We start from the raw sequence: 19,235 nt of genomic DNA, 5'->3' as shown, positions 1-19,235 counted from the left end.
AAATGAGCAATGTCCGGGTTGTCCTGGTCCATCGAAGAGGACAAAAGGGGCTGTCAAGAGGAGCATTGAAATGGATCCCAGATTAATGACTGCGGCAGTGGCCAAAGTTGGTGGGATGAGCCCGAAATCTGTTCAACGGATTCTCCACAGATTGGGTTATCGTTGCAGAGCAGCTAGATGGAAGCCCTTATTAAGACCTGCCAACATAGACAGACGAAAGAAGAGGGCAAGTGATATGATGACCAAGCCTCTGGACTTTTTCCCATATCCTTCCACTGTCCGAAAATTGAGCGAATCTTGATTCGTCTGAGAACAATACAGTCTTCCCCTTGGAGTAGATCGCTCTTCGAAGTTGGTTTTTTTGGTTGTTTCTGGACTTGCCTGTCGAGTATGGCCCAGAGGTTTTCCATGGGGTTCATGTCAGGAGATTGGTTCGGCCAGGGTAACTTCTGGATACCATTTTCTTCCTGCCACTTTTGAGTGTTTCTAGCAGTGTGACACGGTGCTCCATCTTCCTGGAACAACGTTGTGTTCTTGTCCACGAAACCCGAGGAGTAAAGTGGCAAGAGTCCTTCCTCCAATATTTCGACGTATTTCGCAAAATTTATGTTGCCAACGCACTCCATTAAGCTCGATCTCCCACCAACCCAAACAGCCCCCCAAACCATCACGCTGAAACCACCATGCTTCACAGTTGGCTGCAATCTGTTGAGCCAAAACTCTTGGTGAGGCATTCTCCAGACATTTTGAAGCAAGAGTGGACGAAAATCCCACAATCTAAAATTGACGAGATGATTCTCACGATGCCCCAAAGAATCAACGAACTCCACGAAGCGAAAGGAAGATCTATTAGATGTCAATTAAATCATAAATATATCAATTCATGTGAATATGACTGAAAAATTTCATTTTTTCTGAAAAGGGGTGTCTATTTACTTGTGACCACGCTGTGTATACTCTAGTTTGTGCCTGCTGGACAGAGACAAAAGCTTTTGTATTTTTACTATAGTTAGCGTCTCCTGGACAAAACGAATGGCTTCTGAATGTATACCATAGCTTATATTTGCTGGACGTACCAAGTGACACTTGGAATTGTACTAATTTTGGGGTTAAAGGGTTCTCTTTCATAACTATTTCTTCACTTTTCAGATGGTGTTCTTCTGAATTAGTTTAGGGTGTAATTTCAGACTCTTGCTGTTTTAAGTACTTTGCTTTGTGAGTTTTCCACTTCCAATAACACCACTGAATAATCCTTTCTTTCAAATGTTGCATCTTTTGGCTCTATACTGTCTTACCAATCTTCACATATAAATATTTTTCCTTGGAATGGACTGTGACATATACCACCAATAATAAGTACATCCTGTGGCACTGCACTGCTAAATGGTAAGGAATTTACTATGAACTAAATATGCATATACTAAATACATTGTCTATGGTGCCACATCATGCACCTTCAGTGACACATTACTGCATTGGCATATAAAAATCATTCATATGAAGTGTTTAATACTGTGTTTTAGCTGTAACAGAAGTAAAAGGCATATACTAAACAGAAGTATCCTTTGTGTTTGACATTATAGAAAGTTTTTGTTTGAGTGAATAACTTTTTCTTTGTTTAAGTATTTTACATTCTTACAAATCAAGCCATGTATATTCTTAACAGATTCTCTAAAGTTATCAACAATTCCTTCAACACAACTGATACATAGGGACACTGTTGGAGGTGTATTGAAGCTCATATTTGACTAATACATAGGGAGACTGTTGGAGGTGTACTGGAGATCATATCTGGCTTATATATATAGGGAGACTGTTGGAGGTGTACTGAAGATGATATTTGACTGATATATCGTGAGATTTTTGAATGTGTACCGAAACTGATATTTGACTGATACTTCGTGAGATTTTGGAAGATGTACTGAAGCTCATAAATGATTGATACGTCGGGAGACTATTGAAGGTTTACTGAAGCTGATATCTGATTACTATATCGGAGGCTGTTATAGGTGCACAGAAGGTGGTGACTGACTGTTGAATCAGTTGAATCATTGAGTAATACTCCCAGAAATGTTTCCAAACAAACGTTTCCGGCAGGCGACGTGGTAGGAATTTTATGGAAATTAACTATATTTGAAATTAAATATTTTCTGATTGAATAACATCAGTTGTAGTCATTTTTAGTTCTATTTAAAGCTGAACACATGCAGAACATTCCCAGGAAACAAACTTCCAAGGGAGAACTTCCGGTAGGGGATAAGGTTGAACTTCAGGAAATGCAAGGTCCGCTGATCGTAGAAAATGGCAGCATACAGACTTACGGTACAACCAACGTGGCCTTCGAGTCCGACGTCAGCCCACTGTCGACGGGACCAGTCACCATGGATATGGTTTCTATGGTCGAAAAAGAAGAGTTCAAACCAGAGGAGCCAGAACAAAGAGAATCATGGGATAGCAAGATCCAATTTATCTTAGCAACTATTGGTTATGCTGTTGGTCTTGGTAATGTGTGGAGATTTCCTTATCTAGCTCAAAAGAATGGTGGAGGTAAGTTCAGTCTAACAAGTGATTTATTGAAATTAGAAATTAATTAATATACTGTTATCCCACTTTTACTTTCTCTTTAATGTATCGCTATCTCATTTTTACTCTTTTTTTCAATGTCCTGTTATCCCAGTTTTACTACCTTTTAATGTACTGTTAACACACTTTTGCTCTCTTTTTAATTTTCTGTTATCCGTTTTACAATTTATTCACACAAATGCTTAAGTTAAATTGTAAGTTTTCTCTTAAAAGTATACCACATAATTTCAGTAGCTTTGCTCTTTGATCCTTTTTAAATAGTTTATTTAAATCTCAAAGCACAACAATAAAAGTGTTTGTTTAGAGGATAATGGCAGCATGAAACCTTACTTGTAATTTTTACAAAGTCTGGACGAACTTGTCTCTAGCAAAGTGCCCACATTTCTTTCATTGTAAGTAATTATTTTCTAGGAGTGTTATGTATTTAAGGCTTTGATTTTATCTTGTTTTCAGGCGCATTCCTCGCCCCTCTGTTTTCTAATTCTTAAGTTGTTTAATATAATCTTGGCTTCAGGTGCGTTCTTCATCCCTGTATTCTTATCTTTTACAGGAGCTTTCCTCATTCCTTTGTTTTCTAGGGCCTATTAGTTAGCGTATCGGGCTGCAGATCGAAGGTTCCGGTACGTGATGCCACTGAATACACTCTGCATTTAAACTATGGATGTGTTATAAAAGTTGTAGTTAATTCTATTATTCGGTTCGAAGAGTAGAGCAAGACCCTTATACCGGCGTTTGTTGCTAACTGGCTTCCTTCCCTCTGGTCAACAGTTCAAAATTAGTTTCGACTATATCCGTAGCCTAAGAGTCTCTGACCTGGCAGTTTAGCCCACGTACGCATGAGATGGCTCTTTATTTCTCTTTATTTTCTAATGTGCACTCTTTTTAACCTTGTTTGCAGGACCAGAAGTATACATATTTCCGTTATTTTCTAATGCTTAAATATTTAATCTAATTTCATTTTCAGGGGCGTTTCTCATCCCTTATCTTATCATGCTGGCTGTTGAAGGTATCCCACTGTTTTTTCTCGAACTGGCTGTTGGTCAGAGACTCCGTAAGGGAGCCATCGGTGCTTGGAACCTGGTGTCTCCGTTTATGGGAGGAATTGGGATAACGAGTGCTGTTGTGTCGTTTAACGTAGCTCTCTACTACAACACTATCATCGGCTGGTGTCTCTTCTATTTGGGCAACAGCTTTCAGTCACCACTTCCTTGGTCAGAATGATTCTCACCTATAAAATACGTCGTAGTTTGTTTATTACGGCTGGAGTACAACTTGTTTCAGGCCTCTTTCTGGATGGTCCTGGTGCCACAAATTGACCCACAGTGCTTTCTTTTCGAATACCATTAAGTGCAGGAAATATCTCCTTCATGACAATTCTAAGCCCTCGATAAGAACACATCTTTATGGTCTGAAAGTATGAATACTTTGCATCGGAAACAATGTCAAAATGTAATTATCATACATTCTATTCTACCTCGATTTTTACATCGGCTGCGGTTATCATGTGACTTGCTGATTTGCATATTCAAAATCGTTTTAAAATAACGCACTCAAGATATTGTATATAAGTTATAGATAATTAAGACAGACAAGCAGATAGATAAAATAATACTCAGATAAAATAAAAAATAATTAAACAGGTTATGATACAGCTAGATAGTCAGAGAGACATGAAAGTTTTTTAACCTCACACTCTGGGACCAGCATTGAAGAGCTGTTCGAAAAGGCATGTTTTGGACCACGAACATAATCAAGAAGGGTCTCAGTCTTGACACGAGATCAACAGGGTATGTATTCACAAAGTTAAGAATTCCAGTCACACCTTTCGTTCAATCGTCGCATACTTCTAGCAGCTGGAGAATGATCATACTATTCTGTAGAAAGACATACAAGCCAGGTCGATGCTTGCTGCACCTATGAATTTCTGTGCGATTTTATCTATGAAAGGGGTGCTGGAAAACCTTTGTCCTCATACATTACATGGATTATCGAAAGCCCAGAAGGATGAGTTGTGTGCTTTTAACATGAGAGTCTTTTGTAGTGGGCCCGGCATGGCCAGGTGGTTAGGGCGCTCGACTCGCAATCTGAGAGTCGCGGGTTCGAATCTCCGTCACACCAAACATGCTCGCCCTTTCAGCCGTGGGGGAGCTATAATGTGACGGTCAATCTCATTATTAGTTGGTAAAAGAGTAGCCCAAGAATTGGTGGTGGGTGGTGATGACTAGTGCCTTCCCTCTAGTATTTCACTGTTAAATTAGGGACGGCTAGCGCAGATAGCCCTCGTGTAGCTTTGCCCGAAATTCAAAACAAACAAACAAACAAACTTTTGTAGTGAAACCTCGCTAAAGGGATATTGTTAAGATGCACGGTCGTGAGATAGGCATGACCGGACATGGCGACATGGATTATAAAGATGCTCCAAATTTGTGTTAATATAACGTACTCAACCTTTGTATGTGTATGTGCGTAGTTATGTTTGGTTAATTTTACATCTCAGTCTTTCAGGGTACTGAACTGTTTGACCACTTTTTAATTTCACATATGTTTTCTCTCTGTATAAATAGCTATGTGTGTATGTTTGTGTTTTGGTTATATCTATAATATCTGTTGGTTTATTTAACATAAAAATGTGTTTATATATATATATTTATATACTAATATATATGTACGATTTTTTATATTACTTAACAACCAGGTTCAACATTCTTAAGATTTATAAACACTTTAATATGTAAGAACAAATATATATTATAGTTCTTTGTTTGGATGTCCATCTATATACTTGCTAGCTTACTACAGAATAATTTGTGACTGACAACTGATATAATTATATTGAAAAGATAAAATACCAAACTGCTAACTTCTAAGATTGTTTATCAATATAGATGTTCTAGATGTAATTCAAGCAATATAGATTATACCAGTAGAGCCTCAGATTCTCGAACATTCTGATTTTAATCTGTTAACTTTCAGAAAAGTAGTCCAACCCAATACTTCTGGTATCGAGAGACTTTGGACATTTCGGAAAGTCTAGAAATAACTGGTAGTTTCAACTGGAGAATCGCTCTGTGTCTTTTGGTAGCTTGGATTTTGTGCTACCTCTGTATGATCAAGGGTATAGCATCCTCCGGAAAGGTAAAGTATATAACCACTACTTATGGAAAAATGTTTGAACTAAATTTAAATCTTTTTTTAAATAGGGGGGGGGGGACAACATTTACTGAGGAAATAGCTTATGCAATTAGAATAATACATGATGATTATACATATGATTAAGGAGATAATTTTCCCTGAAAAAGCAGCATATGTGATAATAACTTTATTTCGCGAGATAAAAATATGTTATTAAGAAGAAAAGTCACATGTGTGATCAGTGAGATAGCTAACTATGTAAGGTAACGTCTACAACCAAAGGAAGAGCTTTCTGTAGAAAACTCACGTGTCCATATGATCAATTAGATAGCTAACAACTATATCAGGTAACACCTACAACCACGAAATGTCACATGTGTGTCATCAATGAGATAGCTAACTATATAAGATAATACCTACGACCAAGGGAACAGCTTTCTGTAGAAAAGTTCAATGGGTAGCTTTTTCTAGAAAGGTAAGGTGAGTAGTTTAAAAAGAAAGCTTCTTTTGGAAAGACAACACGTGGAATTATGAGACTACTTTTTATGGAAAATAAAGGTCTTTATTCAAGAGAATATCTTCTTATAAGTATTAAATATTTAAGATCAGATATATGTCATTTTTTTAACCAGGCAAGATTTTTGTTAACAAAGAACAAACTTCCTTTAAAAAGATAAAGTGTACTAACCAGCTATTATTTCCAAGGGAAGAATAAAATAAAGTTTTTTGGTGGAAATATGTATTTATAAAAAGGATTCCCGATGTTTTTTCAAGAGTATGTCTTTCATAACAAAGTTTTTAACAAAGGAACTTATTTCTTTGCATAGAAATCGTGTGTAACATACTCGGAAGTGTGGAATTACCCGAGATAAGATCCAGAAAGTAACATGTTGACCTAAGTGCCAAGTTTACGTATGTTCTAAGTAACCAATAAGACGAAGAATATTTTTTCCAGAAAGACTGATATTTATACATTTTGATATTTATACATTATTATTTTAAGGCTGCATTTACCTTAGAGAACAAAAACTTATAAAATATAAATCACTTATAATAATTCTGGGTTTTGCACTTTTTTGTTACATTTTAAAAGCTAAATATTTTGTGAAGATGTTTCTTTCATGTGTACAATGTATGAAGATGTTTGTTTCACGAATAATGTGAACAATTAATTAGTGTACAAAACGGAAAAAATGATTGTTAAAGCTTAAAGTTAATCATCTGGTCATTGTTATTGTCTAATAAATGAAGAATTTTTTTTCGGTATTCCTAATATATAAAGTAATGGAAATAGTTATGGAAACACGCAAGCAATACATATGCAGGAGCCACGAAACGAATCATAGCAACTAGACGGTTCAAAACATTATCACAGAAAATACAAAAGAAAGGGAATAAGTGGTATAACGCACTATTATTTTATATGTGAGCCTCTTGCTTTATACAGAGCATTACCCCTTGTTTTAATGTTACAATAGAGTTTATCAATGTGTAATTGTGGAATATTGTTCATATCTCCTGCATTATACTCCATATAATTAAGCCAAACTGTTTCGTTGCCTTTTGAGCTTCTCAGAGCGGAACTTTGTAAATCTTAGTATTACTCCGCGTAGTGTCTCCCGGTGGGACAGCGGTAAGTCTTCGGATTTACACTGCTAAAATCAGGGGCTCGATTCCCCTCGGTAGACACAGCAGGTAGCCAGCCCGATGTGGCTTTGCTGTAAGAAAACAACACACACACACACACACACACACACTCGGTGTCCTTTTTGATTGGTTAGTTATCAATGCGTGTCTGTATTCTGGTGCAGTTCATTTTCACACGATGAATGAGAGACAGTTTCACAGTATTTCCCTTTTATTCCCTTTCTTTTCACCGTTACCATACTTATGTACAAAACTGCACGTGTTTGTGTATTAAGTCTTAATTTAAAGCTTTTATATTAGATACTGGTAATTGTGATTTTTTCAATCTTTCACTTAGATACCAAAAAACCAGACCAGTTCAGTTATGTCGTTGAAACGGTTATTATGGAGCGATATAACGTTTCAGAGTTGTTCTGTCTCTTTGAGGAGACAAAACTCTATACAACGTTTCCCATTTGTTCTTTCGATTCCTGCAGCAGACAACATCTTTACAATTTAGCTTCAGCTAAAAAAAAATGTTAAACAAAGTATTCTAATCTTGTAACATTTTCGAATCATTTTGAAAAAGATGCCGAAATCTGTTAGTTATTTTTAAGTGTAAAGTTCCCGCATTTTTCTTATGTTTGTGCATCATTCACAGATTCCCCTTTTTTTCTGTGTATCATTTACATGTTGTCTTTGTTTTCTATGTATCACTTACACACCATCCTTATTTGTTACGTATCATTTTCAGATTGTTCTTGTTTTATGTATTTCGTTTAAAAATTTTCCTTGCATCTTTGTATCGTTTACAGGTTATCCTTGTTTTCTGTGTATCGTTTACAAGTTTCCTTGATTTCTTTCTGCATTGTTTACAGATTCTCTTTGTTTTTTCTGTATTGTATACAGATTTTTCCTTGTTTTCTCTGTATCGTATACAGATTTTTCATTGTTTTCTGTGTATCGTTTACAGATTTTCCTTGTTTTCTGTGTATCATTTACAGATTTTCCTTGTTTTCTGTGTATCATTTACAGATTTTCCTTGTTTTCTGTGTATCATTTACAGATTTTTCTTGTTTTCTCTCTGGATTGTTTACAGATTATCCTTGTTTTCTCTCTGGATTGTTTACAGATTATCCTTGTTTTCTCTGTATCGTTTACAGGTTTTCCTTGTTTTCTCTGTATCATTTACAGATCCTCCCGATTTTTGTATCATTTTAAGATTACTCTTGTTCTGCGTGTTTCGTTTGCGTATTTTCCTTATTTTATGTGTGTATCATGCCTGGATATTTTTTTTTCTGTGTATCGCTCACGTGTTATGCGTGTTTTCTATGTATTATGTCTATGTTTTCAGGAATCAGAAGTATTTTATAAGAATTTTATGTATTACACGATTTATATCTATATATTTTAGTCATTCCTATTTTTTTGTGATTTTTTTATATATCATATACAGAATTATCATGTTTTTTTTCGAGTATAGAACAGGTGTAGGTATGTTTGAATCATTCGTAGATTTACCTTGATCATAGATTGAAAATATGGGAAATATTTTTAATCTATATTAGGCATATTTCTCAAGGATTTTCCGAAATAGAAATGGTAAAAGCAAGAATGTATGAGCCTTTTCTTGATATATGAAATAACGTGAACGACTTTCTTTACTCGATGGTATATTTTTTTATTCATAAAATATGCAGAATACATTTAAGATATGTTTGAAAACTTCAATACTATAATACTTAGTGTTTGAACCGTATTCTTTTTTCTGTTTTTTTTTTAGATCACAATATTTATTCATTTTATTTATATTGTTGTTAATTATTAACACATCATTTTGTTTATTTACTTGTATTCTATTGTTAGAAGCATATTATCATGTTTGTCATTTATATGCTGTTGTTAACGTACCCCATTGGGTTAGCGCTAAGCTTATGGACTTACAATACTTAAATCTGGGGTTCGATTCCTGCGGTAGACATTGTGTAAGTTTACTCTAAAACAACCATATACTGTTAATTAATGATTACTGTACTTATATTTACAGGCCATAATATGTATTAATTTAATGCCTATTTCTATTACATCTCACTATATGTGTTAACTTTTTATATTTACAGGCCATAATATGTATTAATTTAATGCGTATTTCTATTACATCTCACTGGATGTTTTTGACTGAAGTTATATTGTTACTAATGTATCATTAAGTTTATTATTTATACCGTACCATTACTTACAGATCGTTATGTTTATCAGATTAAATTGTATTGCTAATTATTGATCATTACACTTTTTTATTTACATTTCAATATATTTATATATTTAAGCCAAATTTCTATTTAAAAACTGTTATATTTATCAACTTAAAATTTCGACTTACAATCCCACTGTTTATTAATTTAACCATATTTTACTTGCAGATAATTATAATTATTAATTTTAACTATAATGTTACATAAACACCACCTATTTATGAATATCGTTCACACTGTTGTTTGCTTAACATGACATTCATTAAAGTAATTCACTTTTTCAAAATCATTACTTTAATCCACATTACTGTTTAAACACATTAAACTCATTGATTCACCTTGTGATTTAACGATATTTTTCCTTTTCTGTACCCATTTCATGTTTTTTCCCCATTTTGTTTGAACCCCTATGAATATTTGGTGTTTAAAAGTTTTGGAAGACTCCAAACTGATTCTGTTTATTAATGAAAGTTAACTAATTGACAAAAGTAAATGCAATGTTTTCATATAACAAGATTAACATAATAAATTATACTATTTGTTACGTTGTTTAGGTAGTCTGAGTAAAGAGGATATTTTCATAGATAGTTTACATTACCTGGAGTCGTAAATTATATTTTAGAAAATTTATTTAAGCGAAAGTTTTATTTTTATAGTTAAAGGAAGTTTACTATATATATAATATGTTGCTCCCGTATCAGGGAAATATTTGCTGTTATTGTTTCATGTAATTTTACTCTACCTAAATCGTAAAGTGTATTGCTTTAGAAAGTTTATAGAAATCTTTATTTTCATCCTTTCAGGTAGTTTATGTTACGGCTACCTTTCCTTACTTAGTTCTAGTCATTTTCTTCTTCCGTGGAATTACTTTAGAAGGAATGGAGGATGGTATTAAACATCTCTTCACTCCAGATGTAAGTCACTGTTTTAAACTAAGCATTGTATACATTCCTTTAAAATACTTTAACTAAAAGTCTCAAACAGGTGGTTGAAATTAAGCCCAAAAGAGAGAAGTTAAAATAACAACAAAACTGTAATTTGTGGGAAACTTATAATTTTGTGTTTAAATTCACTGACTACTGATGCTCTATTTTACATTTTCTTTTCTTTATGTAATCTTTTTCCTACTTCTCTTTTTCACCTTTTTCACGATTCAGTAAAGATTCTCTAAACCCAACAAGATGTGTATCTTCATTTATGAAACAATATTTATGAGTCCACTCAAATCATTGTGTACACTCTTTACTAAACTATTATCTACAGATTTGGCCAGGGGTATAAGACATTAAATCTTTAATATTTTTACTACTAAAATACTCAAAAGTTTGTTCATATAATTACAGAACTTAACACCACTTTACCATCATTTGTAGTGGGGGAAGCTCGCCGATCCTGTTGTTTGGTTGGAAGCTGGAACACAAATCTTCTTCTCATTAGGCTTAGCTTTTGGAGGCCTAATAGCTTTCTCTTCGTATAACCCTGTTCATAACAACTGTTATCGAGATGCTATTATCGTGTCAGCATGTAATGCAATAACTTCCTTGTTTGCAGGACTGGTTGTGTTTTCAATTTTGGGTAAGATATGACAAATAATTCTGATATAGTACAAAACTGTCAATGTTTTCTATTGATATTACTACAAATCGGTTATTTACACATTAGTGCCGTAGAACAGAATTATTGAGTACTGTGAATCTGTTGTAGTAGCAGCTCCGAATAATACTGACTATAGTAAAATATTTGCTTGTAGATATTCTAATCAATACTGGTTATAATAAAATATTATACTGATCATATTAAAAGATTTTCATTATTTTTTTTGTCAACTACTCTGATCAATTCTGCCTATAGTATAAGGTTTTTGTTGTTTTCTAAAACTACTTTAATCAATATTGTTTATAATAAAATATTTTTTTATTTTATCTAGTTACTTTGATCAATACTGGTTATATTACAAGATTTTTATTATTTTCAACATCTTGATCAACACTGGTTACAGTTCAAAATGTTTATTGTTTTCTATAGTTACTGCGATAAATACTGGTTATAATAAAATATATTGTGATCAATACTGGCTATAATAAAAGACGTTTATTGTTTTCTCTAGTTATATTGATCAATACTGGCTATAATAAAAGACGTTTATTAGTTTCTCTAGTTACATTGATCAATACTGGCTATAATATAAAACGGTTATTGTTTTCTCTAGTTATAGTGATCAGTACTAGCTGTACTATACGATTTTTACCTCTGCCACCGAAAGTGGGCATGGGTTATGTTTTCACCTCTGTGTGTGTTCGTCAGCAAGATTTCTCAAAAATGGATGAATGGATTTGGTATACATTTGGACTATGGTTCAACTTAAATGTTATTTGTTTTTGAAGGGTCAAGGTCAAATGTTAAGGTCACAAAAATGAAAAAAATCCCTATCTGTTAACATAAGAACCGATTTTTCACACTATTTTTGCTCTAAAACTCACTCTTTTTATGAAACTTAGTGGAAATATGTAGAATATTATTTCTCATTGTCCTATCAGAAATGGTCTGTGCCCGTTGATAACGACGGATATACGGACACATTTCCGTATTTTTTGGGAGCCGAATATGATCAACCTTTCATATTACATTATTTTCATTCGTAGTACTTGGGAAAGATGTAAAAAAAACAAAAACTTTAACGAGGAACGTCTACGATGTATGATTGGAGATATACTGCCAGAATAAAATAGTGAAATTTTAAATCCTTTTTACAAATTACATGTCATCTTTGTGGAGTTTTCTCAAGATAAGTTTACGCAAACTTGGAAAATGTTTCATCCAATCTTTATGATACAGAAATATCCACAAGTAATAACTTATGACACAGAAATATTAATCTTATGTTAATTCAGCTTTTAATTTTGTATGTATGTATGTATGTCCAACTACTCCCACAGTTCTGAAGCTAGCAGGACCAAACTTGGAAGGGGGACTCGGGGTGTACAAGGGTGTTACGGACCTCCTTTGAGGGTAGATATAGAAGTAATTGGAGATAATGGAGTGGCTTGGTTGATACACTGGGACCTCTGTGAATCTTGATTAGCGCGAATATTTTATGTTAGGAATGCTAACTTACGATGAGAGAAGTAATAATAATACGTTATTACATAGGAAATAATAAGAATAGTTTATGATATTGGAAATAGCAGTAACTCGTGACGTAGGAAATACTACTACCAATAATAATAACTCAATACGTGGAAAATTATAATTATCATTAACTTTTGATCGAAGCATGCTACATAAATAAATCAGAAATAAAAAATTATTCCAGTAATGAATATCGATATTATACCATTCTTATTTCATCATTGCCGGTTAACGACATTTTTTACCATAATCCAAACTTGTAAGGGGTAGAGATGCTTAGTTTGGAAATGGGTGCGTAGCATTAATGAGAGTTCCATGGTATACACTTTTGGAAAGACATTTATAATGTTCACGAGAAATTGTGCATTTTGCTGGTATCTGAGGCTGTTTTATGCCTTTTAAACATGTTTTGTACATACGTGGGTGTATATAAGGAGTGCACTCACCCGCCAGACCCACCATGCCTACACGTATGATCCCAATAACATCTCACAATGTTTCGCCAACTTGGGAGATTTAGCTTAGTTCTAAGCCCATATATTTAGCTAACAATGCAAAATGATCTTTATAATAAAAAATAATAATATATATATATATATATATATATATTCAACAATATAAATAATACTGTTAATTAAGCTAAAATTTAAAAAAAAGAATAGCCGAGAACTTACATAGAAAACACATAAAAAAGGAAGAATAACTTATATGGAGGGAAGTAATTATTAGATAAGCAACTCACTAGAAATTCTTCATCTTTAATAGTTTTGTTTCTCACACTCTTGTCTCCCCCTGATAAAAAAAATCAGTTTAGTAGGTTTTTCTATTTATAATATACTATATTAATAATGGCTGGAGACGGCTTGAATGGGTAATGAAGAAAAACTTTAATATACCAGCCATTATTAGTCTCAAAGGGGGTTCCTCGTCATCGAATATACTATATTGTTTGTACACAAACTGAAAACGCGCAGCTGTTTGTAGTGTAGAGGTTGTTATTACACATTAAAAACTCGGATTCGGTACGACAGTATAAATATGTAGTCGTATTATGCTGTAATCATTTCTATCGGTTGGTTGCTTTTGGTTTATTTGGAAAACAATAATAATGGAAAGTCCAGTACACTTAAAGATAACACAGACTTTTAATTTCACCACATAAACTAACACGCTTAACTGAAATGAACTTTCACCGAAAACTTAACTTCCCAAATAAACTAAATCTACCAAAAACCATACTCACTAATTCCCGATCTCGATATCTTCGTCGAAATACAAACTCAATATTCACAGCAATGAACTAATCAACAGGCTGAGATAAACTAACGAATTCGTGCACTGTTTACTCATCAACTAACGAACATACTTGTTAAATAACTAATTCCAAAACTAACTCTAGCCTAACTCGCTTTTTATATGGCTCAAATTGTTTCCTATAACTTTAGACTTTATTTCATTGTTTAGAAAAAAAAACGCTCACGTGCTAGTGAATGCGATTATAGACATACTAGTGGGATATGACATAACATAGTAGGTGTAAATATATTTTAGCAACTTGAAGATGTCGTGCAGTGGTATGTATTTGCAATACGGTGGTATACAGTTGCACTGCAGTAGTAAACTACATATAAGATGACTCGCACATTTTTTTCAACTTCGCTTGAGCCAGCGTGTCACATGCTCACGCGTATAAAACGCAAAATCCCATAGGTGGGGCCCCCCAGAAAAATTACTTCGCCCGGGCCCAAAGATTTCTGCTGACGTCCATGTACAATTGTATTATAGTGAAAATGGATGCATTGCGGTGTTAAACAGTTGCACTGCAATGATGTATGGATGTATTTTCTCATAAATAGTTTGCACTGCAATGATGTATGGATGTAGTTTCTTATAAATAGTTTGCACTGCAATGATGTATGGATGTATTTTCTTATAAATAGTTGTATTGCAATGATGTATGGATGTATTTTCTTATAAACAGTTGTAATAGTATATGCATAAAGAGTTGTAGTACTATGGTGACATATGGATGTATTGTGACGCTAAACTGGCTATTTTACCTATTTAAAGTCATTTAGGAACATCACATTTTAATTTTTTCTTTAGGGGTCAACACGATAAGATAATAATATATTATTTATAATACAATCAAATTCTTTTCTTTTTTTTAAATTCTTGAATTATTGACATTATCGTGTCCTCTGTAAGAAAGTTCCCGCCCACTTGTGACTTTTTTAAAGCGCAATATAACAAGTTATGTTTAAATAACACTAGTAAAAAAAAAGACTCTTGGAATCTTTTAATACTAACTAAAGTATCTAGAAGAGCAAATTGGTGGTCTGACGAATAGTGACATTCTATAAGATTAGTGCTTTCGTGTTTATTTTCAAGATAACCTTTGTTTTTTTATTTGTTTGAAGTTAAGCTACACAATGGGCTATCTGTGCTCTGCTCACCATGGGTATCGAAACCCGGTTTCTTGCTTTGTAAGTCCGCAAACTTACCGCTGTGCTAAGATAATCTAGAAAAATAAAGAAATAAATCTGTCATGTATAAAAAATACAAAAGTATTACCAACATCCCTGCACTTTTACATCGATTTGAAAAACGCTGGACATTTTTTAATAATTTTGTTTTAGATGGAAACAACAACAAATATTAGTCATGTCTTGAATCTATTGTCACTTCATCTACTTGATCACGCAGTATGTTAGGCAGTGTAGAGTGATTTGTTCAAGTTTATTAGGCCTATTTGTTTCCAATGCTTTGCAAGATTTTTACGTAAAAATTGTGACATAAAAATGTTTCTGGACAGAAAATGCGAGTCCTTGGGGGCGAAATTCGTTAATTTTGGTACACATGTTTAGAAAACCACATTTTTAACATCATTATTACCTGAACCAATACTTAGCTACACAATCTCTTCTAGAAGAACTTAAGCACAAATAAAGCCCAATCAAAACTAGACTTACTATCATATTTAAACAACCTTATTAATTACGATTTTATTCAGACATTTAGACAGAATGAATGGATATAAATCCCTATACTCCTGGAGGACATTCTGATAGTTTGAAATATGAGTATTCTGTTTTCGAGATAATTAATAAAAATGGTTGAAAATTGATAGATACAAGTATCTAAACTCCTAGGGGAGTTTCTGGTGGTTTCAAATATAATTATATATTTTCATTAATACATTTTTTCCCTAAAACTCGTCAGCTGTAATGGTAATTTATCTCCTCTGTTTTCAGCTAAATTATGATTTAATTTTCACAGATTTATTTATACTCTCCGATACCCTCGGATCCATACAATATTTTTACTTTTTTGTTGCAATTTTTCATGACAGTTACTTTCAAAGTTTCACAGCGAAATTTTAATGCCTCAATTTTTCTCTCTACTTGAATTTAATGGCCTTTATATATGCTGAGTTATATTTATTAAGATTAATTAAAGCGACTCTACTTAGGTAAGTTCGGATATTATTATATCAGAACTTTCTAAGTGTTCTAGGCCTGTCTTATTAAACCTTTTGATCTAAACATCTTCATTAAAACCTGCAGCTCTCTCTAATTAACAATTAAATTACAACATTAAAAATATAACTTACAAAATTACTAAACGGTTAATTTCTTGCAGATCATATTGTTTGTTTAGTCATATGTAGCAAAAACTGTTAAACTAAAAAATAATATTCCTGTTTCTTATTATTTTACTGTGAACTTTACTGCATGAGTTGAGCCTATTATAGTTCGCTCAACGTAGAGCTTTAGTGAATGAAGCTTGTAATTTCGGGATAGTTAACAGATAGATGATGTGTTAGATTAGATGCCACATAAACTGAATTAATTGACAAAATGACTTATCTACAGTGTGACATATGTTTGTAGATCAATCTAGTTTTATATTCTGCGTTTTCTAGTAATATGTAATAGTAAGTATGTCAACCGATGTAAAATAGTGAAATTTTAACTGATCTAAAGTAATAACAAGTATGATATCCATTGCAAAGCAGTAACATGTTAACTGTTATAAAGAAATAAACATGTTATCTGATGCAAAGTAGAAACGTGTTTCCCGATATAAAGTATTAACAAGCAGGTTAATCTATGTAAAGTAGTAAGTAGCAAACCAGTGAACCGTTGTAAAACAAAAACAATCATGTTAACTAATGTAAAGCTGTGACAATAATGTTTAATAGTGAAAGTAGAATAAGCATGTAAACCAATAGCAAGCATATGTCTGCAGACCAGTATAAACATATATGTAGTAAAATCATAATAAAAAGAGGGTTTCTTTGTATTAAAAACATAAGATTTAGAGAACATATTTCTTGTTGAATTTGACTTAATTACAGAAATAATATATGTATGTTCATTGCATCATATAAATCGATGTCTTCAAACAGCGGACCCTCAAAATGTTATCGATATCCCGGTTTCGAAAAACAGTTATGTATCTCTCAGGTGTCCTGCTTGTATAGCTTCTGAGCTGTAATTAAACGACGAAGTTTTATATTTGTAGAGGATTTTATGTTTATATTGTGCAATGATTTGGTGCTGTAGAGATATGTATGGATATATATTGATTTCACAGTTTAGTTTTCTCTGAATGGTGAATTTTTCCTGATCCATCATTTTCATCCTCCGTAGAAGAGACGAGAAACAAGCATATTGACCAAGAAGTAAAAGCAATGCTTAAACAACAACTTATAGATCTGTGGGAAGATGGGATACATGTTACGTGATTTTGCTTTTTTATGGATATTTCATAGTCCTTGTTATTTTGATTTTCATGCATATATCATGGTTCTCACTGTGTTGCTTTCTATGCATATTTCGTACTTCTCGTTATATTTCTTTCGTATACATTTCATAGTTCTTATTATTTCATCATTAGAATATCTTACCTTTGGAGGAGAAGCTAAAATTGTAATTTTTGTTTTCCTTTCAAACTCTCCTGTTTTAATCAACCAGACACCGTTTTATTTTCGTGTGAATATTTTGATTTTAACGCAGGTTTCAAAGCTCACAAAGTACACGAGCGCTGCGTACAGGAGCGTTATGACCTCCTAAGTCCGTTCTTCAACTCGTCAGTGATTCCTTCGACACTAACCGTAGAAGAAGTAGCAAAGCTTCTGAATAATTCAGACAACTTTCTTCCGTTCGACTTTCCTGAGTGCGACCTGAAGAAGGAACTGGAAAAGGTACGAAGTATTTTCTTAATTTTTCATGAATATTATCAACATTTAAATTATCTTAGAACTGACATTAATACTGAAACAAAAATTATTATAAAGTATATCGGTAACTGCCCATCGTATACTGTATATAAAGCACCTCATTATTCCTACATTATGTACCAGTATTCCTTATAAAGCACTCACCTATTCCTGCATTGTGTATTAAATGTTCCGTTAAAAGTATTTCATTATTCATTAAATATTCCACATATTGAATTTACATAATCTCATATAACATAAAAAGTGATTATTAGTTGTAAAAAAGTTGTGGACATCCTAGCCTGAAATTAGAAGTTTAATGCTCTACATAGGAAGGTTTTAGCCATTTGTTTTGGTGATGTGATATATATATGGATGGTATGTACAAAATGTTTAGCCATGTGATATTATGATGTGAGTCATATTAAACATGCAGTAATACGATGTGGTACAAATGACTTATATATGTAAAGTTTAGTCTTCTGGTACAAATAGTCTATATGAAATGTTTAACCTTGTGGTAATGTGATATGGTAAGTATGCTCTTTATAAAATGTTTAGCTGTGTGATACTATTATGTGACACAAATGGTCTATATAAAAAGTTTATTATTGCGGTAAGATAGTATGTTACAAATGTGTTATAAAATGTTTAGTTTTGGGTTAATAAAATGTAGTACAAATGGTCTGTTAAATGTTTAGTCATGAGGTAATATATGGTGCAAAAAAAACGAATAAAATGTTTATCCATCTGGTATTGTGATTATAAAAAAAAAGAGTATATAATAATATGTCTATCACACTATATCTCCTATATCCATTGCCGACGAGACCTTTCACCCAATATCAGGGCACTTCGAAAGACACGATAATGGTTGAGAGGCTATTTATATTATCAAACAGCTTGACAACAACTATTACAGTGTGAAATAGGTTAATTTGGTGGAGTGTAATATTTTATCCATTTTTGATATGCCACAACAAATCAGAATGAAGGTAATGATCTTTTAAAGTATAAAATTGTTAGTTATGTGGTATTATCATGTGGTACAAATGATCCATATGTTTAGACATTTGGTAATATAATGTGGTACAAGTTGTCTGTAGAAAATGTATATCACTTGATGTGTTTAGACATTTGGTAATATAATGTGGTGCAAGTTGTCTGTAGAAAATGTATATCACTTGATGTGTTTAGACATTTGGTAATATAATGTGGGCAAGTTGTCTGTAGAAAATGTATATCACTTGATGTTTTAGACATTTGGTAATATAATGCGGTGAAAG

The 19,235-nt window shown here is 33.0% G+C and overlaps 1 protein-coding gene across 1 annotated transcript in view; it reads left to right on the top strand.

Annotated features, from left to right (window-relative positions):
- Nucleotides 1-19,235, top strand: part of LOC106469680 (sodium-dependent neutral amino acid transporter B(0)AT1-like) — a 58,750-nt gene that overhangs the window by 21,584 nt on the left and 17,931 nt on the right. Inside the window, 6 exon segments of the mRNA XM_022399119.1 lie at nucleotides 2,197-2,547; nucleotides 3,548-3,803; nucleotides 5,505-5,718; nucleotides 10,400-10,510; nucleotides 10,970-11,171; nucleotides 17,747-17,934. Coding sequence (XP_022254827.1) covers nucleotides 2,205-2,547; nucleotides 3,548-3,803; nucleotides 5,505-5,718; nucleotides 10,400-10,510; nucleotides 10,970-11,171; nucleotides 17,747-17,934 — 1,314 coding nt within the window. The 5' untranslated portion in view covers nucleotides 2,197-2,204.

Source organism: Limulus polyphemus, unplaced genomic scaffold (genome assembly GCF_000517525.1).
Source record: "Limulus polyphemus unplaced genomic scaffold, Limulus_polyphemus-2.1.2 Scaffold98, whole genome shotgun sequence".
Lineage (NCBI taxonomy): Eukaryota > Metazoa > Arthropoda > Merostomata > Xiphosura > Limulidae > Limulus > Limulus polyphemus.
The sequence above is the reverse complement of the archived record's forward strand: the minus strand, read 5'-3'. Positions and strand labels throughout refer to the sequence as shown.